A 26,788-nucleotide genomic window follows, 5' to 3' on the forward strand; every position below is an offset into this window, starting at 1 on the left:
CCCGGCTGCCTTTCGCTCCCCTTCGCCCCCCGCCGGGGTTACCCGGCCCGCCTTGCCCCCGGGGCCGCCTCCCCCGCTGCCCTTCCCCGCGGCGGGGTTCCCCCGCTGGGCGGAGGCGGAGCGCGGCCCGGCCCGCCTTACGCCGGAGGAAAGCGGCGGAGAAAGGGAAGGGGAAGGGCAGCAGGCGGGTCCTGCGAGCCCTTAAAGAAAAGCGGCCATCCTCCTCCCCCCAGCAGAGAAGGCGGAAGAGCGAAGCAGCAACCCCGGCCCTGCCTGGCTCCTCTCCGGGTTTATATGCACCTGGGCGGATTACTGCTGGCCCTGGAGAAGAAAGAGAAGGGGGAGCAGCGTGACCACAGCTCCCCTTCCCCGGCCATGTGCTCGGTAAGCGAGGCGAGCAGCACGGAGCCCTTGGCGGCCCGCTTCAGGCAGGTGGAGGAGACGCTGGAGAAGCTGCACCGGGAGAACCGGAGCCTGAAGAACAAAGTCCCTCGCTACAACGCGCTCTGCACCTTGTACCACGAGTCCGCGCAGCAGCTGAAGCACCTCCAGCTGCAGCTGGCCGCCAAGGAGGCCACCATCCGGGAGCTGCGGGCCACCATCCGGGAGCAGCAGCAGGCGGCGGCGGGCGCCGAGGCGGGGGCGGCGGGCGCAGAGCCGGCCCCCTCGCTGGTGGAGAGCCTGCTGGAGCAGCTGGGGCAGGCCAGGGAGCAGCTGAGGGACAGCCAGCGACTGTCGGCGACGAAAATGGAAGCGCTGAGCCAGGTAAAAACCGCGACCGCCCGGCAGCCGCGCTGGCCGGTGGCCCTTCGCCTCCGCGGGGCGGAGAGGGGGTGTAGGGTACCCGGCTGCAGCAGCATCCAGCCCGGGAGGGGTGCTTTCCGTGCTCCTCGCTAGGGGGGAAAAAAAAAAAAAGAAAAAAAAAAAAGAGAGTAATTTAAGCTTAGTAAACCTAGCCGTGGTTGTCCTGAATGGAGGATGCAGACGGTGGGCATTCAGGCTGCTCACTCGCGTTTATGGAAACGGATCGGGGCGACAACTTGGTGGGACTTGCCCGGGGTGGCATGGCGAGCTGGCGGTGGCAAAGCCCGCACAAATGTGTTGTTGAGCCCCGAGATGTCTTGTCGACCCCCGCGATGCAATGCCAGTGCATTTGACAGGTCTTGCTCCATTGCTGTGTGCCCAGAGCTGGACTCTCGCCAGAGCAACTCTGTATCCAACAGTAGTTCCCACGGCCTTAAGTTCAAGAAGCTAAACCGTAAAAGCCTGAAACAAAAACTTAGCGTGGCATTATAAATCTTCGTGCAACTATTTCCACAAGGAGAAGGAAAAAAATAGTAAAACCTCCTAAATTTGGAAGTTCCATATTACTTACTGAAGACCCTTCTCTTTACCAGATGCAACAGTTTTGTTCTGTAAGATAAACAACTTATGCCACCATTTTTTATTAGTGATGTGTTTTGTTTTTGTTTTTCTTTAAAGTGCCCTTAAAAATGGATTTTTGTATTGATATTAAGGCACCATGTTCATACTTGGAGAAGTAACTGGCAAGTCTGTATTGTGAGGAGATAGATAAGGGAAATTGATATCTTTTATGACATGAAAAAGAAGTCTCAAAATTGCATCCCCTCCCATCCACCACAAGCGCTGTTTTTGTTACTGTCATTAAGACTTTCCCATGTTCAGTCTGAAATACTTAAAGAATTTTAAAGCATTTCTTTCTATATGAAGCTGCATAAAGGAATTTCCAAACTGAAAAGTAGTACTTAAAATTGAAACAAGTATTTTTGTCATAAGTAATCTCTTGACCTAATGCTTATACAAAACATTTTCCATATATGACACTCACTTAAAATACATTTAAATAAGTTCAAGTTTGGAAATTTGTAATAAGAGATGATCTTACTGACATTTTGCAAACTGATGACAAAACTGTGGTATCTGAATATATTTTGACACTAGATGTCTTTAATCTATAGCAAAGGGGAAATTTAGCGTGATGCTGAAGAACTTAAACGTCAGTAATAAGAACAAGTCCTATTTCTGTAAGTTAGATATTAATTTTATTCTTTTTAGAACTAAATATTTTACGCCCAATCAGAAACACTGAAATCATTGTCACTAAAAATAATAATAACAAAAAAAAGACATTGTGAAGTCAGAGGCCTACGTGCTGGCAAAGAAGAATGCTTCCTGTGATTTACAGCTCCATTAAGCCCTCCCAAAGAAATGGAAAGGTAGAGTCAAGCTTGTACCTGTCTCATGGTCCATGCTGGCATCCAGGGCATCGTTGATTCTGGAGGAACAGTGCTGCAGAGGTTTCTGTTACCAACATCTGCTACTTTTTGAGGATAACAAGCACAAGCTGTTTTTGACAAAGTCAGGACTGGTGTCCTTCAGACACATGGTACTACAGAGTGGTTTACCCCAGTAAGCAAGCAAACTTCTTCCTTCTCAAAACACCTGCAGAGATATTAACTTAATGCAGTGTGGATGATCCACAGAGCACAGAGTAATTCAACAAGAACGTGCAGCAACAAGATACACGGTTGCTTCCTAAGAGTATGTCAGATCCCCTTGCATACCTCGGAGAGTCCGGCTATGGCCAAAATAGAGTCATTGCTGCCACACAGACTTCATTTTCTGTTTGCTTGTGCTTACCACTCACCCTTTCCTAAGTGGGAAAGTCGCCATGTGTGCTCCCTCTGCTTTGTCCTTGTGACAGGGCCAGGCAACGAATACACTTCACTAGCTTTTGATTAAAAAGAAATAAAAAAATAAACCAACACCCCAAAACTGGACTTTCCAGTTCCATTTTGTTTTTGAGGAAAACCTCTACCATCTAGTAATTTAGAATGCAGGTCCAGTAAGCATTTTTCAGTCTCCATAGTTAGTCCTTTTAAATTTGTTTCTTCTAAGTTCTATCTTTAGTTTGTTGGTGCTGTATATCTTTTATAAAATTTTCCTGAATTTTTGCTTGCTATTTCTTCATTCGACTGACTAGGAAGTGCTTGCTTGTATAACTGTCCAAGTAGTTCTTGATTTTGATTGACTGATCTGTCAGTTCCAAAGTTGAGTGATTATATAGAAATTAATTGGATTTATTTTACTTTTAAAGTACTTTGCAGTGAGTATAGGAGCAATATGGAATTACTGCAATACGGCGTTCAGTCTTAGACATATTTTGGCTTTTGAGTTTACTTTGCTTTTAAATAGCTTCCCCTCCCCCTTATGTTTAGGAAGTACAGAGGTTGAATCAGCAACTAGAGGAGAAAAATGGAGAGATACAGCAAATGATAAATCAGCCTCCATATGAAAAGGAGAGAGAAATCTTACGACTTCAGAAGAGCTTGGCAGAGAGAGAGAAGGCTCAGGCCACCAGCGATGTTTTGTGCCGTTCACTCACTGACGAAACTCACCAACTTCAACGCAAATTGGCATCCACAGCAGAAATGTGTCAACATCTGGCAAAATGTCTAGAAGAGAAGCAAAGAAAAGAGAAGGGGAATTCAGATGACCAGATACCTACCGAAAGATCTAATCAGGTATTCTTACTGCTACTATGTTTCTTTAAAGTCTTATTAGCTTCTGAGGTGTTAATTACAATGTGATAGTTGTAACTGGCAAGTGGTGAGAAACATCCCTTTAAATGATTTCACGTAGGCTGAGAAGACTACCATGGCAAGCTCTAAACAATTCTGAGTACCAAAAACTGTCACCTGCTTCCATCCTAAATCACTTGCATTTTGGCCATCTCATTTACCTCATCATCAGAGGCTTTTTCTGGAGAGGAGAGGATCTTGACAGGTCCCTTCAAACCTCAGCAATTCCATGATTACAATTCTTCCCTGCATATACTTTCTTTATACCTCAGCATGCTTCTGTGCATCACTAGATGGTGCTGTGCTTTTGAAGGTGGTATCTCCTGATTACTTTTTTTAAGCATCTAAATCACAAAACAAAGTAGAGATATTTTGAAGTAGCATTTATATTAAGAACTCTATAGCACGTGGTCTTCTCAGATTCTCAGATTAGTTTTTGGCTTTGCACACGTAGTACAGACCTACAGAAAATTGGTTAGGGAAGAATGAGTCAAGGTGCCTTACCTTTTTTTTTTTTGGCTCTGTGGTTCCCCCCTGAACCCCCAGTGACCCCCCTGTTTCTCTCCAGCAGCGATGTTTAGAAAAATTGCTTCACGACAGGAAGGTGGCAGAAATGCTGCTGAGGGGCACAAAGAAACACCTGGATTTTGGCGTACTTTGCTAATGGCTGTGTGGCTTTGCCACATTATCACCTTAGCTGAAGCTTTTCTGCGTAGGGTAGAGGTAGATGGTGTTGTTCTGTTGTTCCAGAAGTCACGACAGGGCAGAGTCATTAGGTAATTCATGATAATATCATAAGGAAATAACATTAGCGGTCCTGCCTCCAATAACAGATCGGAGTAGTGAGCAGGATGTTACAGCCAATTCTCACAAAAAAGAATAATTCTGTCTCATGCTCTTACTGCTACGTAGTGGCAATGCTGTGTTTTACATGACCACTCATCTATGCGTTTATGGTAAATTCTATACATCCTCACTTCTGCTTTGCAAAACATCTCAGGACCATTTCCAAAGAAAACTTATTCACGTTAAAGTTACCCGTAAGAAATAATTAGAGGTTGACTAGACATGAGAAAAAAGGACTTAAGGGACTTGAAGCATTTAGTATTATCATATTTTATGTGTAATTGATAGACAGGAAACTTGATTGACTTTGATATATGTAATAAGTAGCTAACCTTGTACAGTGGGGACTTCCCTGTTGAAGAAGAGAAATTTCAGATGCAATTACTAGCTGATTCTAGGGAATTTTGTACAAACGTGTTCTATATTACTCACGTACACCGGGGTTTTTTTAAGCAGATGTCACAACTGTAAAAAAGAGGTATCATTTTAGTCAATTATTTAGCAAGCTGGGTTTTTTTTCCCCCCCCTCAGTAATTTCTTCCTAGCACTGGCCAAAATTGACAGTAATAACAAAGCAAGATGAAGGCACATCTGTGTCTTTGTCATGCATTGCCCCACTCCAAACAAGTAGTTTCCAAGGAGTTTGTGTAAACTGTTAAGCTCTGTTGTCACCAATGTAGACCCTCATGCATGTAAAATGTGTGGTGTTTTTCTTGTTACCTTTAGTAGGCTCAGAATTTGGTAAGATAGATACGGTTTTATGACACCACACAGATCTATTTAAAAGCAATACCAAGGTGGTAAAAACCTGAGTACATTTTTACTCTGCTTATTAATAATAAAAGCTATAGGCTATACTATTAGTATTTAGAAATATACTATATAGGAATAAGTAGACCTTCATGTATGTAAGTTTCACTGATAGCAAATAGTTTTAGAGGCATTTAAAAAAAAGATTACTTCCAGTTTAACAGCATAACTAAGTAGCATTTGGGATTTTTGTATTAAAGTAACACTTCCTTTATCTGAAAATTATAGCTTTTAGACAATGAAACTTCACTTCAAGCTCTTATCTGCAACCTACAAGATGAAAACAGGATGTTAAAACAAAAAGTGGCTCACGTGAGTACTTTCATTCTGTACAAGATTAAGATTTGATTGTTTTGAATTACAGTAAATTTGGAATAGGTAAGGCCTGGTTAATCTAGTTAAGTGGCAGTTTAATGCGACAAAATATTTTTTTTTAGTCCTTTCAGCATGGCATATAGTCTTTGTTCCCTTAGCTAAGAACAACTTAGTACGTTATTTTTAATGTATTGGGGTTTTGTTGTTAAAGATACACTGCAGAAGAACATTGTTTTTGTGTTCCTTCTGTGCATCAGTATTCCACCACAGGGTGACTGCCAACCCCTCACATTCCATATTATTTTAAGCTGCCCCTATGGATTGGCAAATGGGGAAGGCTGCCCGTGAAGAGCCTGGCTATATAGCATGATAATCTTTGGCTGTCCTGTAAAGTGGCTTACCCACACTCAACGGTTGAGTCAGCATATTGTATTATATTTTTGAGAATTTTTCTCCTGCGCATATAGATAGTCTACAAAAGCTTGGAAGTTTGTGTCTTCATGTTCTTCATGACTCTCCTGGGTAATCTTTCAGGTGGAAGACTTAAATGCAAAATGGCAGAAATATGATGCGAGTAGGGATGAGTATGTGAAGCGACTCCACTTGCAGCTAAAAGAGATGAAGTCACAACTGGAGCAGCAGCAGCACGGTGTAACACCCACACAAACGAATTCTGACCTGATGCACAAGGAGATATTCCGGTTAAACAAGCTACTGGAAGAAAAAATGAATGAATGCATAAAAACAAAGAGAGAATTAGAAGATGTGAAGAAGGCTAGCGAAGGAGATAACGAGCGCATACAAATGCTGGAGCAACAGGTCATTAAGTTTCTTTTTCCTAGAAATGGGAATTCTTAGTTTCTCCCCAGACCACTGAAGTCCAGAGGGGAAAAAAAAAAAATTATTTCTTTTGACATTTGCCACTTGTCTTGGCACATTTGGCTACACTGATACTTAACAACACAGATTTAAAAACACTACTTAAAGAACTGAATGCAGTTCTGTGGTTTTAATACAAGATTAAGAAAGATCTGAAAAATAAATACAAATACCTTTAAAGTACAGATATGATAATATTGAGATTCTGGGACTAAGTATTTACAAACAAAGGAATCACAGCCTCAAGTTTTTAATGTAACCTGCCAGTAGTCTAATTTATAAAATATTAACATAGTAATTCTTTTTCAGGTCCTAGTTTATAAAGATGATTTCACATCTGAGAGATCAGACAGAGAACGAGCACAGAGTAAAATACAAGAGCTTCAGGCAGAAGTTGCATGTCTTCAACACCAGCTAGCAAGAAGACAGGTAAGAAAGCAACATGCTACTTTTTCAATTAAAGCATGTCAACAGGATTCAGGACTAAAGTATACTTTTAAATATATTTAAAGAAAAAAATCTTAGTACTTCTAAAACCATTTCAGCTCAGTGCAGCTATCAAAAACTTAAATTATTTCATAGTCATTTCTAGTGGAGATGCTTCCCAATACATGTGTAATACCCCTTTCCAGTCCATTTTCCTTCTCTTTTGGATCAATATGAATGCTTAGAAGTAAGAGAACAGCCAGGACTCTTCTAACAGTGGCATCTTCAAAGTAGCATACTGACTATGTTCTGTGTTTTCTACAAACCTTCTTTGCAATTATGTTAAGAAAACTTCAAAAAACAATGCATACTTTATTTATAAATCTTCTGATGAAAACACGAGTAGTGTTTCGAATAGAGATGATAAAATATTCTGTTAAAGAATACCTTTTTACTGCATCTTTTTCAAGAACTTCTCTTTATCATTCCAGGACTCAAGAGACACAAGCAGTCATTTCAGAGTTCACATTGGTAACCAAAATCATATGTACGTACAGACGAACGTTGAACATCTACGAGGCAATAGCCCAGGCCAAACAGGCACGAGAAGAACACCTTCACAGTCTGAACAAGCTTCTCCTCCTGTGGACAATGGAAACTCAGGATCTGAGGGCAGGGCACAGGGTGAACTTAGATGCCCTCATTGTATGAGGTTTTTCAGTGATGAACTCAGTGATGAATTCCTCAAGCACGTTGCTGAATGTTGTCAGTGACCACGTGATGTGAGGCTTGTAAGTTGATCACTACTTTAAAGACAGTGAAACTTTGCTCTATGCATATCTCCTACAGTCCTAAACCAGAGACATTCGAATGGACAGCTCTTAGGAATTAGGAGGATGAACAATATCTACCTCTTATTTGATTTCACCTTCTCTTGGACTGTATGAAATACTTCAAGATAAAGCAAAGTGCTTTTATGAAGAATTATTTTTGACACCTACAAGGAAGGCAAGCATAATGCAAATTCTACTACAGACTAAACTGGAACCTACAGTGGTAGTTAGCTTCAGAGTGCAGCTTGACTCGTATTCAAGTCTAATTCTTGACAGCAGTCTGGAAGCTTGTGAAAAAAATTACTGAACTTGAAATTTTCCTCCTCTTCCAAAAATGCAGGCTGAAGAACGGGGGAGGAGCATTTTGGCAGAAGATAGGAAAAATCTTGCTGTGCTTTATCTGGATTAAAAGCAAAGTATTTTCTTGTCTATTGAGGCTGAACTTTCAGACTTCTCATCTGAAAATCCTCGTGTCAACTGAAATCAGGAGAAGTGAAAAAAACATGAAAGGGCTGGTTATTGACTAAAACTAGCCTGTCTTTTTGCACAGAAACAATGTACAGGGATATTTATTTTTTCTGTGCCGTAAGTAACTATTTTACACGTTTGTAAATGTGTATTTGTGTAATTATTGATTGTATTCCTATTTTACCTAGGGATTATTTTTATAATAAAAGTGATTGTGCAGTTGCTTTACTACATTAGTAAAGTGGTCAAAAATCTCTCTTTCAGTCTAAGTATTTAAATGTGAAATAGTCCCAGTAACTATACTAAGGGATAACTAAACGTCATGTTTCAGATAGATATGAGTTATTTCATTACTTCAGTGATAACCAGTGTCCCAGACTATTTTCAAATACATTGAAAAAAAATCACTCCTCACTTATGAGAGGAAGAATGACCTTTCAGATGCACAAGAACACATTTAATGCCCTACCTTGCCACGCATCTGTGACGACACCAGTGCTAGCATAAATTTCTTCTTATCCTATCTACACTGGAGATAACTTCAACAAATGTCAGGGGACTGTTTTCTGAAGAAGTATCAGAAGTTAAGGTGTACAAATGTAACAGGGCTGCAGGTTTTTTCAGTCTTGGCTCCAGGTGTTTCTCACCATGTCAGAGCTGGAGTTAAGGACAGGATACAAAGTAAAGTCCTAATACAACCACAACCTTTCAATAATTAAAGAAAACTTACTTTGTATAACAACACTTGTCTTCTGCTTTGCTTCCTTCCCAGTGCTATACGTTAGGAGGATATTTTCCTTGATATTTCCTTTTCATGATCCTGTTACAGCCCCAAAGGAAGATGATGGTTTATTCCAATGTTGCCTTGGGTAGGATTTTACCAAAAAAAAAAAAAAAATGCATGGACCATTGCATGCAGTGTGCAGGTGCAATGGTTCTTATTAATCTAATCTTAAACCGATTGCAAACCTATGATTGATTACTAGCTTGTTTTTCCCAATACAACATGCACAAACATGCAGAGATTTTTATTATTTTTTTTTCCTTTTTTTTAGCAACCATTTTATACATTGCCTTTTAAGGTCTTGAAGATCAGATGCAGCCCACAGAATATAGGCTGAGAAACATGATTAAACTTCCTGTGGCATAAGCTAATCTTACTTTTTCTGACTGTTCTCATTAGACAAGCCTTGTTTACAGCTTCAATGCACACCAATACTATATCACCAGTGATTGATAGAGCAGAATATGGACCTTTTTTAGTGATTAACATTACAAGATAGTCACAAACACAACAATAAAGTAAGTTAGATCTTGGCAGTGGCATTGTTTCTTATGGCATTTGAGATCATCACTGCCTTAACATACATCAGTCAGAAGCTCAAGTCTGCTGTGGGTTTCCACTTGGGCTAATCCCTGTGGGTACAGCTGGACAGACTGACCTAGAACTATTAGAAATAGATGCAAGAATTAGATATGAGAATCTGCAGTACAAAGAAATTAATAGTACCGATTCTAGTTGTTTTAAGACTTGTGAATTAGTCCCCTTGTCAAAGCAGAGGTTAGAGTCCAAATCCTGGGAAAGGAAGGCACTTCAGTGCTGGGAAACTGGATATATCTCCATAGAGGACCACACTGGACCAACAGACACAAGCAGGTGAAGCTATAGATCAAGCACAAATTACAGCTATCACTTAAAGCTGTGCAATAAATGGCTGGAATTTGAATACCCAGGGCAAAAATCTAGGACAGATCTGCTGGTTTTCAGTATAAAAATACCTCGCTTCAGAGCTATTTTATTTTACCATTTCCTTCTGAGTTTTTTTTTCTGGCTGGTAAAAAGCCCTACATATTTCTTTCTTGCTCCAGCTTAACCAAGAAACCAGTTACACACACTGTAGAGAGCTACCAGTGTCTTACATGCAAATATTTGTTTCGGATTATAAAGCAGAAGCTATTCCTCTTAAGAAAACAGTGCTTTGACTTTTACACTGAAGTCACTGGTAGATCTCTTGAAGAAACAGTATAAAAATCTTTACTTTCCCTCTCCTCACCAGGCAAAGCATACACATCAAGGCATCCCAAGCAATTACCACCACCTCCTACACTCATAATTCAGGTTCCTCAACTTGTAGACCAGAATGCATAAAAACTGTCAGCTCCCCTGCCTCAACACTGAAGTGAAAGCAGCCAGGAGTTCCCAGCATTTTTTTGAACCCTTTAAATTAAGGAAAGCTCCTTCTGGCCTCAGAATGGTTTTCTCTGCCACTTGGATGCGTGTCTCATTTGGTTAAATGGTAAAAGAAACCCAGCTCCTTTCCCAAAAGAAAGTAATAAAGGCATATGAGTAAGAGAGTGACTGCATAAGATGAAAGGAACTTCAATAGTATAAACTTCATGAACTTTCATTATCCATTTGTACCACGCTTGTTCACTGAAACACACATCACCTGTAAAACTGCAGAAACAAGTCCTCACACAGGAGACTCTTCAAACCATACAGAAAAAATATGTGGCTGTATGGGACTCAGTTCCTTATTTGCTTTATTGGCAAACAAAAGGCATCCAAGATAACTGAACCCTGTTATCAGGCAAAGTTAACACCCGTTCAGGCTTCTGTAAACGCCTTGTTGCTGGTGAGCAATGCCCGTACTGGAGAGGCATGCCAATACTAGAAGAAAGACCTCTGTAGGTCCAGGAAGGCTGGGAGGAAGCAGGATAACTGTCTCTTCTGGGACTTGTAGGAATGTGTCTTAGCATATTAAGAGCTGCCAAGATGTATTTGTCCAGTTACTTTCATGATTAGCCCATCCCTTCTCCTAAAATTTCTCCCTCATTAAATTACCTTCCCCGAGTTTTGCTCTCCAAACCAGCCTGAGTTCAGACCTAAGACAAGCTCAGAGCTCCCGAGCAGCTGTCTCACCAGCAATGAGCTTTTCAGACCAGGTTTATCCTCCAAGTGCTGGCAAGCTGCTTCTCATTGTTCCTGGACCTAATTATAATGTATTTTGCTTGCGATTTTAAAGTAAATGCTGTTTACTAATAACTATGTTGGTTGCCATGCAGAAGTAGGCCCTCAGCACACAATCCCGACAGCAGCTGTAGGCAAGACTGACTCACCGAATCTCAGAAAATACAACCCAGAGAAGCCTCAGAAGTTAGCCCCTACCCCAAAAGTCCCAAAGGGAGAGAAAGCTCAACAGTAACGCTGTCTTTTGTACCATGGGTGGTACAGAGCCTAAAAAGCTTCTCAAAACTTCTGCAACTTTTAAGGCAACGTCTGCTTCCCCCTCCAATGATTTAGGACATAACGTCTTTTAAAACAAGCTTTAAACGATGCCTCAAGATTAAGTGCTCACTAATAATAAAACCAACAACAAGAATAAAATTTGTTCAAGCAGCAGATACCTATGCTCTATGGTATTTTTTTTAAACTTCCATTTCCTGTGGCTTCGCTGCATGTATATATATAGAAAGCAAGGGAAATTCCAAACAAGATGCCACACCGTCGTACTCAGAACAGCAGTGCTTCTCATTCTAAAAAAAGGGAAGTCTCAAATTCTTTTTCTACAAAATCTATGAGAATTCAAAGTATGCTGTAGTAATATTTCCTAGTACCATGCTCCAGTAGCTATCAGCTGGCAGGGGGCAGGGGGGGTTGTTTGTTCGGCTAAAAACCTATAGCATAAGAAACACTTGCTAAGCACTAGATGAACCCAGCAGGCCCTCAGCAGAGGGATGGGGTATCAGGTTAAGCTCTCCCGCCTTCTCACCTGATGTCTCAAATCACTAAGGACAAAGCCCAGCCCAGCTCCCTCACTGAAGCTTTCCCTACTATGGACTATCCTAGCTGGGGGGGTCAGAGTTCCAGCAAGGTGGGGTGGGGGTTTACAACGTGCTGCAGTAACTGATGAAACAGTGGCTCCTGAAAGGCACCGACTGTCCCAAACAGCATAGCCTCCACTCCCACTGCTGCTCAGTGCATTCTTCCCCTTTCTCTTTAGTACATCCACTTTTTCCTCCTCTTTTTACATTCACTGTAAAGCTGAGGGTGCAGGAACTCCTCACAACATGCACTGGATGTGTGGCGTGGCATCTATAGTGGCTGACAGCCTCCCTCAGGAGCTTGAGATACTTCCATAGCACATGGAACTTCATTGTGAACAGCACTGGACCAGATGGCGGGTTACGAGGCAGCTTATTTCTAGAAGGCACCAAAAAAAGCCCCATTTGAAGTGTGTACTTGGCTTAACCACACTTGTTCCCCTGATGGTCCTTCCCCAGGCCAGCTCTCCAGCATGCCCTCTGGAGACCTGGCTGATGGATGGGCCAAGCACCCACGAGCAGGGCAGCTCTGCCTCCTCATGCTGACACCCACCTCCTCGGTGTCACACGGACTCACCTTGCCTGAGGCTTTCAACACTCTAATTTCTCAAGGAGTGGGAGGGAGGAAAGAGCAGTGGGACCCAGTTCTGCAGTGCTTGCAGATCCACCTCCAACCCCCTCCCTGTCACCACTGCAACCCTCTCTCTCCCCTCCACTCCCATCCTGCTCTCATCCAATCTCTATTTCAAATCTGTCTTCATACAAAAAGCACTTGGTTTGTTTGTTTGTTTTTAAAGCGCCAATAGACATGGTCTTGGTTACACACAAATATCACAGGCAGTTTTTACCGGAGGGGCACACGTGTTACCAGGCAAGACTGGTGCCTGCCCTGCCAGCTCTTTGGCCCAGCGCTAGCACACCCCATGCCTTGCTGAGCTTCTTGACTCCGGCAGCAGCCAGACTTCCTCCAGCCACCTCCCAAACCTCCCCTTAACAGCCCACAATGGCATGGCTGAATGGGACAGTGGGTTTCACGGCCTGATGCCCTGCTCCACAGTGGTCCAGACTTGGGCAATGCCTGGGGTTACCTCCTCCTCTGTTGATACAGGAGCACACGCCAAGGGAATAATGCCTTGCTGGCACAGAGGGCAAGTTGCCAACCTGTGGTCTCCCTCCAGCTGTGCCCCCACAGCCCTCCCTGGGCCGGGCCACCTGCAGCTCATGCAAGCCAGCCACCTGCACCCACCACCTGGGCCCTGGGCTGGGAGGAGAGCCACAGGCACACACACCAGCTCTGGGAGCAGCCCCACTGTGACTAGCCCCACTCACAAAGCCCTAGGGTTTTTCCTGCCTGGTGCAAATCAGGAAGCAGGTCTCAGACCACACTACAGGGCAGGGTCTCCATCTCTTTTGGGACACACAGTAGGAAAAGTGAGAGGAGCTCAGATCTCCTTAGACCAAGAGATCCGCGCTTATATGAGGGGAAAAGGAGTAAAGAAAGAAGCTCAAGACACCAACAGAGGAATCAGCCCTCATTCTGACCAACACCACCACATCTCAAGGAAGCTCAAGCATCCAGAGAGGCATGCAAAGGTCCACAGACATTTGAGGAAGAACATCATCTACTAAAAGAAAGGGGGTCTTGGTAGGATGTAAAGTAACTCTCATGAACCATAGCTGAGTGCAGCCTAAAAGAGCATCCTATTCCTCCTTCCCACCATCTGAACTTGCCCTCAGTGATGCGGATCTAATTTAGTGGTTCTCAGCTCCCCTTCTGACCTCAGCACTGAGCACCTGCTCCACCTTCTGTGAGGCCTGTTCTTACTTCCCTGGGTGGAAGAACAGAGCTTTCCCATGTGCCAACCCCGATGACGGCTGGCAGATGGGAACCAGACACCTCTGGAGAGAAAGAGATCTTTCTTTGATCCTGGCTCCTGTGATAAGGGGCGTCTCTGCCCTCCACGAAAACCAGTCCTAATCTGAGCCCTAAACTTGAGCAGTGGTTGATCCTTACCAGCAGGAACGCCTGTCACTCATGCAACGCACCTACTGGGTGCGCTTCAGGAACTGCTCCTTGAGCATTGACTGCTCTGCACCACCAGAGCCACCGAGCAAGCCCCACAAGAGACCTGGTGTAGGGTCCCCAGAAAACAAAAGCTAGAGCGGTTCCCATCCTTAATGACATCTGAGACTTGGTTTGAGCACTTTGCAAAGCCCACCTCTGCCCTTCACACGTCACAACAGGACAGTCAAAGCAAAGAGCCAGAAGAGCCACAGCAGCAGAGAGGGGAGTTGGGCAGAAGCCCACCAGCAGCCTGCATCTGCCAGACCCCTCCTTATTCACAACATGGCATGACCCCTAAAACACACCATATTTTCCAGGCAGTTGTGACACACTGCATCGGCGCCTGTTACACACAGGTGTGGTGGGCACAAGAAAGGATGTGTTTTTAAGGTGGGCATCTTTCCCCATGTTTGGGCACCTCGGTGCAGGCCCACCTGGACATAGAAGTAGGGAAGGTCTCCTTCCAAGTGACAGCTCTCCAGCAACGCATGTCCTCTGCTGAGGCCAGCAAACCTTCAAGTGGGAGGGGCAAGTTGTACCTGTGGTTAAGGATCAAACAGATGCCAATTGTGAATGTACATGAGATGATTCTTCAGATGAGGGACATGTCCCCTGTCACACCAGCAACGAAGCAGAGATGTGCAGGAAGTCCATCTGTACTTCACTGCTGCACAACGCAGAGGAAGGGCATCACACCAAATGCAACTGCCTGGAGAGAGTATGAGGTCTAAATGTTGTTAAACTTGCATTCGTCAATGGCAGGAGTCGGAAGATACAAAAGTCTTTTCATTTACTGCAGTTACAAAATTCATTAATGAGGTCCATGGTGATCTACTGTAATGCTCTTAATTGCTCTTTAAACAACAGCCTCTGAGTTACCAGTATTCATTCATCCAGGATGCTCTTCGCTGGGTGATCGTGTTGACAGGGGAAGAGATGTGAGTCCAGAGCACATGAAGATCCTACAGAACAGGGACTACAGCCTGCGGGAAGAGCAAGGGAAATCCAGGAGAATCACCTTGTCACTACAGAGCCGCGTCCTGAGAGCAGCTTTTAAACAGGAAGCTGAAGCTCACAGTACCAGCAATTGCAAGGTCAGGTCTAAAATCAGCCATGAAAAGCAACCCTCTGAAGAGAAGCTGACGGGATATAGATGAAGGTATCACAGCATCACCAGGGAGTGACTGAGGAATTCAGGAGTTTGCAGGGAATTTGACGCTTGGGTATAGCTTGCAATAGGCATGCACGTGCAAGTGCACGCACCTCTTGTGCTAAGAAGGGATTTTAGCCTTTATTAGAGGGTGAATGATGCAAACTAAGCTCGGCCTCTGAGCTTGCACCTCTAGTTTTTTTATAAAGCAGAATTTTGACAGCTCCCCTACAACTCTAAATAGCTTTAAAACCACAAGTAATCTCCTTTAATAGGACTGAGGAGGCCAGGCCCTCCCTCTCTCCTGAGCAGTCCACTTACTGATCATCAGAGCCCACTTTTGCCCTGTTCCAATCACACTCAAGCACAGACACAGTTCTTGGAGCAGGACACGGAGCCCATAGACACCGGCCGCCCCAGTTGAGTGCCTCTAATCACCAAGGCACACAACTTGGCTGCAAAAGCACCATATGATTGCCCTTCTTTCTTCTTCAAGTACCTCTTGTATTTAGGGAAGAGTAGTAGTCATCAAAAGGCACTTCATCTCCAGAGGTAATGTCACCACTTTCCCACGTGGCACCTGTGAGGTTTTACACCTTTTCAGGTCCAGTTTTCTCTCAAGACAGACATTCCAAAATATACAGGACACAGATTGTGGCTGGCGGTGTGCTGGGAGTGATGGGAGGTCTCTGACGGCCCAAAAGATTTGCGCTACATGCAAACCAGGAATTCATCTCCCAGCAGAGGGGGTGGCTCTGCAGCACTCGCCACTGAGCAGAGAGGGTCTGGAAAGGGGAGTAAGGTGGAATTTGTTGGACAGAGACACTGAGGCAAAGCCGTGGACTAGACCAGGGTGTTTTAGAGACAGTCATGTGCACTAAGTCATCTTTTTAGATGAATCTCTGTGGCCAAGACTAGGAGCCAGTGTGGGGTGCAGGCAGGCTTTCCCCTCCTACACAAGATCCATCCTTTGATAACCAGACACGGAATCCCCTAAACTCTCTGCAGGGTGACAGGTCCTGGGGAGGCACAATGTGCAGTGGAAAAAATTGATGAGCACAACCACCTCGTCACCCAAAGAATGGGTGACAACTTACTTTGTGAACTGTTTTGAGGGTTCGTTTTGTTGCACCTACACACACCGGTCACATGGCACCGCACCTCCTCCTACAAAATGTCAAAGTCTTCAACTCCTAAGAATAACCATTAGGGGAGAAAAAAATAGTGTGTGCTGACCATGGTAACTCCTGCGCAGTGGGGATTGCACTCGTCTTGCCTTTCTCCTCAACTCCGGGTTTGCACTCACCTTAGCTTAAGTTTCCTCCTGGTGGTGTCTCCTTTGACAGGCAGTGGGCAAATCTTAATTTTTACCCCTGTGGTTTCCAGGTGACTCTCAGGGAAAGTTTACTGGAGCTTTATCCTTCCTGAAACGGCAGCAAAACCGAATAACCACTTCCTCTTAGCACAGCTGAGGAACTCAAATGCGCAGTGTCGCAAAACAGCATGAGGACACCCTCCCTCCTGGTTCTGCTGTATTCTCTTGCGTGGATTAATTGTGTTACACACACCGGGCAATAACAAGGTTGGGAAATACTTCAGCAGTAAAAGCCACTCTCACAGCCTGGAAAGGCAGGCGAGTGCCACCTTTTTTTTTTTCCCCCTGCAGTCAGGTCATCCCTTTGTGTTCTCAGCAGCTGTAAACAACCTGCAATCCCCAACATTTGTACTTGGACCTGTTTTAGAGTCTGGGCAACTGAATGATTTTGAGTCAAGCCCCAAAAGGATGCCCACGCTAAATGTACTTGCAAGTATTTCTGTTTTGCTGCAATAGTGCAAAACCAAATAGTGAGTACAAATAATAACTTCTAACAGAGATTTTCACAAAATTGATCTCTTACCTTGCTTTCTTAACCAGAGGGACACATAATGTCTCCAGCATGCACAGAAAAGAACCCCAATGTCTAAAAGTAAGAAGCTGGGCTTGTGCACCTCTTCAGCAATTCTTCTGAATCTTTGAGCAGCTGGTGTTAATATTGTTATAAGGCTCAATATTAAAGCTGCAAATGTTTGACTGGATTTTAAAAGTCAAATTCCAGTCTCCTCCATGCAGCTTCCAGCCCGGGGAAGACAGAGGGCAGCGACTAATTTAAACACCGAGCTTTGTCGCACTGCAAAACACAGGGGCACCTGTGCAGTTTTTCTAGAGATGGTGCTAACACAAGCCAGAACAAGGATTTTGCAAATAGTGCAACCGTTTTGACATCATTTCAATGAGACAACCCTGTGATTTCATGGAGAAAGGCCTCGTCTGGGTACACTAAAAATCTCAGCCTCAGGTCACGTGTACAGCCACTTTGTGTGGCCACAGGCTATGGACTCCACTGGGGCTCTTCTTTCCATAGTTTTCCACATTATTTAACTGTTTTTCCTCCCCAGGGCTGACAAAAAATGAGCAAGCAAGAAGGTCTGGTTCTGTACCTGGGTTGTCTCTGCTGGTTTTTGCAAGGACTAGCAAGTTGCATCCACCTGTGCTTTTAGGCAGTCACCAATTCGACATGCCTGGATGGAAGAGGCTAACTCTGAGGCCTGACGCACTGCTACAGTCTAAGGCTGTGCCCACATATGAGGGTTATGTACTTAATTACAATGATCACGCAACTTTTCAAGTGCATTAACAGTCCCCCACAACTTTGCAAGCTGCATTGGCTAAAAATCCCAGCTACAGAACAATTAGCCAGTCTCCAGCACACCCAGCCCCATCCCATTACTTGATGTCCATGAACAGGCTGTGGTTTAAAACCTGCCTTACTCAATACACCAACACATCATCAACACCTATTTCCAAACTGGCATGATTTGAACAGTGAAAGTTCTGCCACTAATGAATTCAGGGAGCACTTTTAGTAGCAACATAACCTGCAACAGCCATTCGGGTCTTCAGTACACCAAACCAGTACAACCTGTAGCTACAGTTGTTCCTACTGGTGCAATTACTCCAATTACTGATGCAATTGCTCGTGAGTCAGGATGAGTCTGATCTACGCAAGAGGCTGACAGCTGAGGCAGGTAACAAACTCAGACCCCAGTGTAAGCAGTGCAGGATCCTTTCCATTTGGAAGGCCAAAAACTCTTTGAAGCAAGAGCTGTGGACCGCAGGTTCAGAAAATGTCAATTTGCATTTGTGTGTCTGGAGTTTGGGATTTCCACTCCAGCTCTTTGCAAATGAGAGGTCAAATACGAAAGAGGATAATATAAACACATCAAAAAGCTATAAAAGCTTGCTGTTTTGGAAGCCAAGACTGACCATGACAGAAGGAATTTTTAGGAAATAAACATCAGAATAGCTTTTAGAGCATGCACTAAATCAATAATGGAAAATTTTGTATGCATGCAAGAGTACTGATAGGAATTAAACTTCACAGAAAAGGACATGGGCATGGAGCCAGCACCTAAAGGAAACGCAGGAAGAAACTTACTGGAATTTCTGAATGAAGACAGCAGGTCTAGGCATGAATTATTTGTTTAAATCAAATTTATGACTGTCACAATCAATGGCAAGTTTGCAAAGAATCACTTAATAGTTGAGCTTGGGAAGAGGAAGGTCTGAAGATTGTCTAGTCCAACGCCCTCCTACTCAAAGCAGGGTCAGCTAGAGCAGGATGCCTGGGGCTGTGGCCAGCCAGGTTTTGACCATCTCCAAGGATGAAGAGTCCACAATCTCTCTATGCAACCTGCTCCTGGGTTCAATCACCCTCACAGTAGAAAAGTTTTTTCTATTATGTTTAAATTAAATTTCATTTATTTCAGCTTGTGCCTATTGTCTCTTGTCCTGTCACTGGGCACCACTGAGAAAAGTCTGGACCCATCTTCTGTACTGCCCCACATCAGATATTTATACATGTTGTGAAGAATTCCCCCTAAGCCTTCTCTTCTCCAGGCAGGACAGTCCCAGCTGTCACCTCACCTTGTTTGATGGATGCTCCAAGGCCTGAACCACCCTTCTGGCCCTTTGCTGGACTCTCTCCAGTATGTGCATGTCTCTCTCGTACTGGGGAGCTCAGAACTGGACTCACTGCTACAGATGTGTCTCACCGCTACAGATGTGTCTCACCAGTGCTGAGCAGAAGGGAAGGATCACCTCCCTCCACTTGCTGGCCATGCTCTGCCTAATGGCAGCCACCTTTAGTACAAGGGGCACACTGATGGCTCGTGTTCAGGACCCCCAGGTTAACCTCAGCTTGAGGTGTTTGACACCAGATAAGTGAAAAAAAAAAACAAACCCAAACAGACAAAGCCCCAAAACACTTGTTGATTTTGATTAATTGTTATTGCTTAAAAATAGACCTATTTCTCCCTTTCTCCTGCCCCCGCCCCCAATCCTGAGAGGAATTTTATGTATTTATTTATGAACTGTCACATTCAAAGTATTCAAGATCTACAGGTAAATAAATACCCTGCGGAGATACAGAGAAGACACCTAAAACCTCACCGAAAACACTAGAGAAAGAAGTGACACACTTATCTCCGGAACCAATGCTGAATATTCAGAAAAATAGCATATTTGGCATGGCTTCTAAAACAAATACTTCTCAAAGTGTTTATAAGAAAAACAACACAATCCATTGTTGGCAGGGATGAAGGGTGAAGAGGAAGGAAAGAAATCTGCCACTTTTTTTTTGGGTCAGATTCTAGAAACTCCTCAATTCAAATGCACAGGCTTGTTTTGAAAACTCGGCTAACAGACTGGTAGAAAGCAAGAGAGCCTGAAAACTTGGGAGGTCTAACACAGGTACTTCTTTTATAATTAGGTCCCCTAAATCCCAGCAAGTTAAAATCCTGACAGCATGGTTTCACTATACATACATTAGACCCTCTCCCTCTCCTGGCTGGACATCAATCAGAGTTATCCCTTCTTTCCTGACTTCACAGTCCATGACATTTGTATTTTATTTTTTTGCAACTTGTGAAGGTTTTACAGTAAGCCTAGGGTACAGCAAGTGTTTCCGTTCTTTTGTTATGTCTGATTTCCTCATGGCTCAACTGGATGAGATTTCTAAATCACTCTCTTTGTAGCTGCTCTCCCATTTTGTGAGGACAATGAATCACACCAGACCATGCGCAGACTAGTGGGTGATAACACAAATCCCTCACGCTTATTGTCAGCCTTGTCACATTCCCTCCTCTGCATTACAACGCTGATGTGGCTCCATTGCTCACAAAGGTGAGGCAACAGTAGTGTTGATTAAAACTAAGCCGTCATTTTGGAAACTCTTCCATGAGTTTGTGAGCGCATCACGAATGTGACCTGCAACCTCTGTGCTTTCCTAAGGCTGCACAAAGGCAGCCCTGAGATGTTGATCTACATCTACTGAAGAACTAGAGCAAGACCAAGCACAAAACACTTCTAATATTTTCTAAGCCAGGATCTGAATTGATGGTACTTACAGTGAAGAAAAGAAGGGCATTACTCGCTATTGATATCATTGAATTTCTCATCTTGGTATGACGGTGAATCTATACATAATTACACCAAACTTCATCATGGCCTTCTGAATATCACTTGTTTGCATACCGCATTTAGGACCCTGATATTAAACTAAAAGAGAAAGACAAAGGATGGAGTTGGACTTTGACCAAGAGAAAAGAACTGAGATCTGATACAAGAAGTGCACAGTTTCTGTTGTCCTTACAAAAAGTCAGCTGTAACAGGGCCGTTGACACAACAAACACAAGTGACATCAAGGTAACATGAACTTAAACTAGGGATTTGTTGGATATGTTAGGTTTTTCAGTGACTGGGTTGATGCTAATCATCACGAAGTTTACAATAAATAAAAAAAAAAGGTTGAATTTTTTGAATTCCCAAAGATACTCAGTCTCATTTGGGAAGTCATGGATGAAACTCTAGAAGCCTGGAAACAACAAACATCTTTAAAATGGAAACAAACTAATTTCAATCCCCCCTCAAAGGAACAAACAGATGATTTTTAAGTGCCAACCTGACAGCAAGGAGGTGATTCATTCTTGACAAATCTTTGTTGGCTGCAATTCATGGTCAAATTGATTGTTTCCTTGTTGTTCAGGATAACAGCACTTGTGGGCAGAAGAAAAACAGTAGATACTATGAGAGATACTGAGAGTTTTGGTGCCATTTTCACATGACATTTCAATAAGCAAACTCTAAAAAACCATTATCTCAAGGGATGCAAAAATCAGTCAGAGGATATATCACAGCAAGGCTCTTCAAAGATTGGTCCTGGACTGAAAAAAACAGAATTTTCATTACCGCTTGGAAGATGGGATAGAGAAGAGTTATTAAATAGACATACAGACCCCAAAAGAAAAGAAGGTGCCAGAACATTGGTGAAAGGAATCAGAACGACTTTGGCAACTTGGGCAGGTGGTTTGGAAAACGCTGGCAATTCAGCAAGGACAAATGCAAAGTAACATAGTTTGAGGACAATGAATTGCACAAGTACGTGATGAGGAATCACTAACAGGGCAATTCCTCAAAAAGGCTCAGAGGCTGGATTGAGTCACAGGCTGCTGCGAATAAGCCAGACATCAAAGCGCAGAGAATAAACAGGGGAGCTGCCAGCTGGATGTGAAGAAATCCCTCTGCTCTGCGTTGTGTTAATAAAAGTGCAACTGAAGTACTGCACAGTGCTTTGTAAACTGCACGTGAAGAAAAACACGGCAGGGGGAATGGACAGAAGACCACAGGACTCTAACAAAAGATTGTAAAATATGACAACAGAGAAGAAGATTGAGGGAAGTCCAGCTACATCCTTTCAGAAGGCAAGGAAACCATGCAGCCCCCCTTCCAGTCTTTCCAGTACAGCAAGTTTCATTAGTTTCCCCGATTGTAAAACTCTATGCAGTGTCCACTTGGTCTCTACAAAAAGTTTACACCCTTTTTCTGCCACTGTGATGTGTAATTCCCTCCTACAAGGAGCCTCTGCAGCCTGTGGAGGCTGCTGCAGCCCTCTGCCAGCTGGCAGCCCTGCCCTGCTCTCCAGACCCAGCACAGGCACTCCCAGGGATGGAGCAATCCCTGCCTCCCTCCCCAACACTTGACTCCAAGGACCACACGAACTAGCAGCCACCTCCTGCCATCCTACCCTTTTCAGACATGACATGCATCATGCTGTACTTCTGCAACAAACCGAAGAGAAACGACATCATGCACCACATCCCATGCCTGCTCACTGCATTGCCTGCAAAGAATCTCCAAAATCCACCTATGCCTATAGCAGAACAGTGTACATTTGATTAAATCATGCATGTATGTGCATCAACAACTGGTGGTAGGGCAGGAACCTTTCCTGCCACAGGGCAGTGCTCTAAGTGACAGGTTGTTCAGGGATGCTGCTTCCATTCTGTCCTGATAAAGTTTTTCCACTACACATGAAAATGCTGACAAGGGCTCAGACAGACTGCTTGGAAGGAGACCCGAACCTGCAGACGGGCCCACTCTTCACCTCAGCCTTCTGGTTCAGAAGAGCTCTTCCTTTCTGCATCTCCCCTGGAAGAGTCAACAGTTCAACTAAGCTTAAGTTCCAATAAAAGTTTTGGTTCTGATAAGTTAGCTTTCTCCAAAAACAAAAACAGCTTTTCAAAACCTCCCGAGTATCTCCAAGCCTGGTATTTTCAATTTTTTCAAACATCTCACCCTGTTTTCATGAATTCCTCAAATATTGCAATTTGGAAATGACTTGGCTTCATGCTCTGCAAAGGCCATGTCTGGGAGCTATGTCACTTGCATGCTTCCTCCAATCCTAGGACACCAATTACAGACAAAAATTTTGCATCTCCATTGCACTAGTCTGGATAACAGAAATTATAAAAGACAAGAGATTTTGTTCTTCCAGCTTCCAAAAACCTTCAGCTACACAGGTCCAAGTCATGTGTTCATGAAGCTGCATGTTTACAAGAAGCCGAATCCCCTTTGCCAGCTCTTCAGTTCCTCTTTGCACCCACCTCTTCCCTTCTCCACCCTTCCAGGCTTAACCTTTCGTTCCCTTTTTCTTGGCTCTTGCACAAGCCTTTCCACTAACCACCACCACCTTAGGGATGACTGACATACAGACACCTATTGTATACATAGGATCAGACTCAGTGATTGCGTCTATCTATCAGTTTATACCTTCCTGTTCCTTGACACAGTGGTAATGGAGTCACCTTAACATATTTAATCTGGGCTGGGCTTTAATCAGCACCGGTGACTAATGCAAAACAATCGGAGACTAGGAGGGGAAAAGAGAGTACACTTCCTGTGCAAACCCCCTATCTGAAACAAAAAATCCCCGATCCCAGTGAAAAAAATTCCTGGATTTTTAATGCTTTAGTGCAATTTCTCAGGCACCTCTTTCCAGATCTCTGCCCTCACAGCAGCAGGGCAGTCCTGCTCTTAGTAACAGGGACTTGTAGTGGTTAAAGCTCCTACAGTTGCCTTAAAACACAGCCGAGACTGGAGAGACTTAACACCCAAGAGCAACTCCAAGAAGCCTCCAGTGCTCAGTGCCTGCGATGGGTGGGAAAGGCGCGGAGCAGGAGCACGCTGCAGCCTCCAGCAGAGCAGCGACAGGGTTTCACCACCCACAACATGGGTGAAACAGGTCAGCACACAGCGGGATGCAGGCAGGTCTGCAGCAGCAGCAGAACATAGGCCAGTTTCAGGGCTTCCCAGTAACCCCAACTTCCCAGTAACCCCAACTTGGTGTTGCTAAAGGAGCGCCCAGCATTGCCGCAAAAAAGGACACCACAGAAAGACACTAAGTTTATGGACAAGTAGAAGATGAGTGGAAGAAACACTGAGAAAGCAATCCTGTCTTCAGCAGAACTGGTGAGAACTGCACGTCTGGCTTCACCTTCTGCTTCCCTGCAACATAGCCCTGCACGGGTGGAGGGTGGCTGTCGGAGCAGGGAAGAGACAGGGTGCTGCGTGCAGGCTCCTACAGCCACCCCACAGATAAGGGGTGGTCTCTCTGGCTGCAGCCGAGTGCTCTGGCTTCATAAGCGGAGGTACCGTGTACCCAAAACTGAGACACATCTGCCACAGGGCTGCCTCTTCTGCTAGAAAGGAGAACGCTTGAGAGGGCTGAGAAAAGTAAATAAAAGGGGCTGGGGGTCAAAATAAAGGGTGAGAAAACAAAGGGGATTCTGTCTGATAAAGATGAGAGGAATGCCAGGCAACACCATTCAGGAAAAGAATAAAAATCAAGTGAAATGGAAGAAAATGCGATGCTTTGGCATTGCAGTCCAAACACAACATGACTTCACACTGAGACACAGGCAGAGGGGCTGCAAGGTGACAGTCCTGCAGAAATGGAAGTTAAACACTGTAGCCTAAGGTCTGATGCCATCTTTGATGTGCTTGTTATTTCAGGACAAGGGTTTGTAGAAAGATGATATCTTTCACTAGACCAATACCTTGGAAAAAACAGTTAAGCCTCTGTCTCAGCTTGGTCTGAAACAGTATTTCCTCCTTTTCCACATAAAAAATGTAGCCTGGCCCATCTTTCTGGCACAGCAGGACCCTAGCATTGGCCTTACTTATGGTAAAGCTGAAAAATTAGTTAAATTTTTCCTCCAATCTTTTCTGAAAAAGAAAAGTACCAACAGTTTCAGAATATGACTGGTGTTTCAGAACTCATTAAGATTCCTAGCATAGGTTTGGACCTTCCAGTACGCTTGAATATATATACAAAAGAGACCTGATGTTTAAAGTTTTTGTAGGATCAAGGATGTATCAGCACATATCACTGACATTTTAAGTTTCTTTATGCTTCTGCTCTACCATAAAACCAAGAATAGTCCACATCAGCAAAGCCAATGACAAAATTACTCAGCTGCTGCAAAAACCACAGCACTTTCCATCCCTTAGGTCTGAGTTTGGGAAGGCTTTTGAAATCAAATTCCTCGCATGCAGCACAGACCAGACTGTCAGGAGCAGCTTACTGTTTACTTTTCAGCTCCTCTTCTTAAAATCAAGAGAAGAAAGTGATTTACTTTTGTAATACTGGGAATTATTGGTATTCTGAAGCACAACTTGGGTGTTTTCCTTTGGAATCAGAAAAGGAACTAAAACAGTTTCAGGGAAGATTTTCCTTTCTGTTTCTCGGAGATGGGGAGAGAGGAACAGAGGGAAACAGGCCTGGAACTTGGAGAGGACCAACAACTATAACAATTCAAAGCCATCTACTCCCTCTCTAGCAAGTCAGCTTTTGTAAAAATCCCAAATCCATGTCTTAACAGATATGTACTGGCATGTCCTTCCACTGAGTCTGAACTAGCGCTTATAGGCAGAGTATCTTTTATGAGTATCTTGCCATTTCAAGGTTAGTTTTAAGCTCCCTGAACACACCAGGGCAGGGATCAGGTGCCACGACAAAGACAAAAACAAGTTGGGAATTAGAGATAGAAACAAAAGACACTGTGCTAACTTATAAATCCCTTTCTCATCACCAGTGTGAAGCTTGGGTCATCTTCTAATAAATGAAATGCAGGCAGACAACATACAAAATATATAGAAAGGGAACCAGATACAGATATACAGAAAGGTTTCCATACAAGGAAAGATTAAATAAGCTCAAAGTTCTTAAGTAGGAATAGAGATGACTGATGTCTGAGGTTTATAAAATCATGAGTGAACAAGGTGGTGAAGGATTAGTATTTGCTGGTTTTCATAACGCAGGAATTCAGTATCAAGTGGGAAGAAAACCCCAAACCAAAAAGTTATTGCATAAAAAAGGTATAATCAGATTTGGGAACTCACTGACATGGGATGTTTTGGATGGCAAAAGGAGAAATGGTTTTAAAACTGATCAGATGAATTGAAGGAAGAGAGGTCCGTTGGCTTTTAAGCACAAGTGTGCATGCAGCATCTGGCTCAGGAAGTCCCTAAATCACTAGTTGATGAAAGCCAGCAGGGAATCCTCAGGGAAATAAGATTAGAAACAGAGCAAATACACGGTCATTGCTGTATTATTCATTAGTGGCCTCTGTCAGAGGCTCATTCTAGACACTTTATCAAGGATTGCAGTTTTCACATTCTTGTGTTAGTACAGAGAAAGGGAACAAAGTTCTGTACCTCTTCTTGTTTCTGGGAGATTCCTACAGAAAGTCCATATTGGTCTGGAGGTTTGTATAATTGATTTTAGTCTTACTCATTCTAGCTGCCTCTGAAGATCTGTAAAACTACCATATCAGAGAAAAGAAATCAGATTAGTAGATGACGTAATTCATTTTGATGACTAAATTATCTGCTGGTGCACGTGTAACACCACTATAGCATAACTACCTGCAGGACATCCTGAAATTACTAAGTGTCTGACACTGCGTAACACTCTTCTGGATCCAGATGCCTCTTTACCCAATTTATTTCTGTAAAACACACCAGAAGAGGCAATCCAGGTAGCAATTTAAGTGAAAGGAATGACATCCCTATGGTACAAAGCAAGCAGAAATAGTTCGTTTCTGGCCATTCATCTACCTTGCCTCCTTCCCTTAAAATCCCTCTAAGAATTCTATTTTTTTGTTTAAAAAAAAAAACAACACCCTAAACCAT

At 43.6% G+C, this 26,788-nt stretch overlaps 1 protein-coding gene and 1 long non-coding RNA gene across 2 annotated transcripts; one reads left to right on the top strand and one right to left on the bottom strand.

Moving 5' to 3' along the window:
* Window positions 1-247: 247 nt before the first annotated feature.
* On the top strand, window positions 248-8,387 carry TNIP2 (TNFAIP3 interacting protein 2). Its single transcript, XM_054201878.1, has 6 exons — window positions 248-765; window positions 3,240-3,545; window positions 5,487-5,570; window positions 6,108-6,392; window positions 6,762-6,881; window positions 7,370-8,387. The coding sequence occupies exons 1-6, from the start codon at window positions 295-297 to the stop codon at window positions 7,649-7,651; spliced, it is 1,548 nt and encodes a 515-aa protein (XP_054057853.1). The 5' UTR covers window positions 248-294; the 3' UTR covers window positions 7,652-8,387.
* Window positions 8,388-20,708: 12,321 nt separating this feature from the next.
* On the bottom strand, window positions 20,709-26,539 carry LOC128909760 (uncharacterized). The gene is made up of 3 exons (XR_008466509.1): window positions 26,312-26,539; window positions 21,219-21,312; window positions 20,709-20,815 (listed from the first exon to the last, which is right to left on the bottom strand). It is a non-coding gene; the product is annotated as an uncharacterized LOC128909760 (long non-coding RNA).
* Window positions 26,540-26,788: the final 249 nt, after the last annotated feature.

The sequence above is a fragment of the Rissa tridactyla genome, chromosome 5, assembly GCF_028500815.1.
Source record: "Rissa tridactyla isolate bRisTri1 chromosome 5, bRisTri1.patW.cur.20221130, whole genome shotgun sequence".
Taxonomy (NCBI): domain Eukaryota; kingdom Metazoa; phylum Chordata; class Aves; order Charadriiformes; family Laridae; genus Rissa; species Rissa tridactyla.

Coding starts and splice junctions, on each gene's coding strand:
- TNIP2 (XM_054201878.1), top strand. CDS start 295: ATGCACCTGGGCGGATTACTGCTGGCCCTGGAGAAGAAAGAGAAGGGG. Junction 766..3,239: donor AAATGGAAGCGCTGAGCCAG/GTAAAAACCGCG, acceptor CCTTATGTTTAG/GAAGTACAGAGGTTGAATCA. Junction 6,393..6,761: donor TACAAATGCTGGAGCAACAG/GTCATTAAGTTT, acceptor ATTCTTTTTCAG/GTCCTAGTTTATAAAGATGA.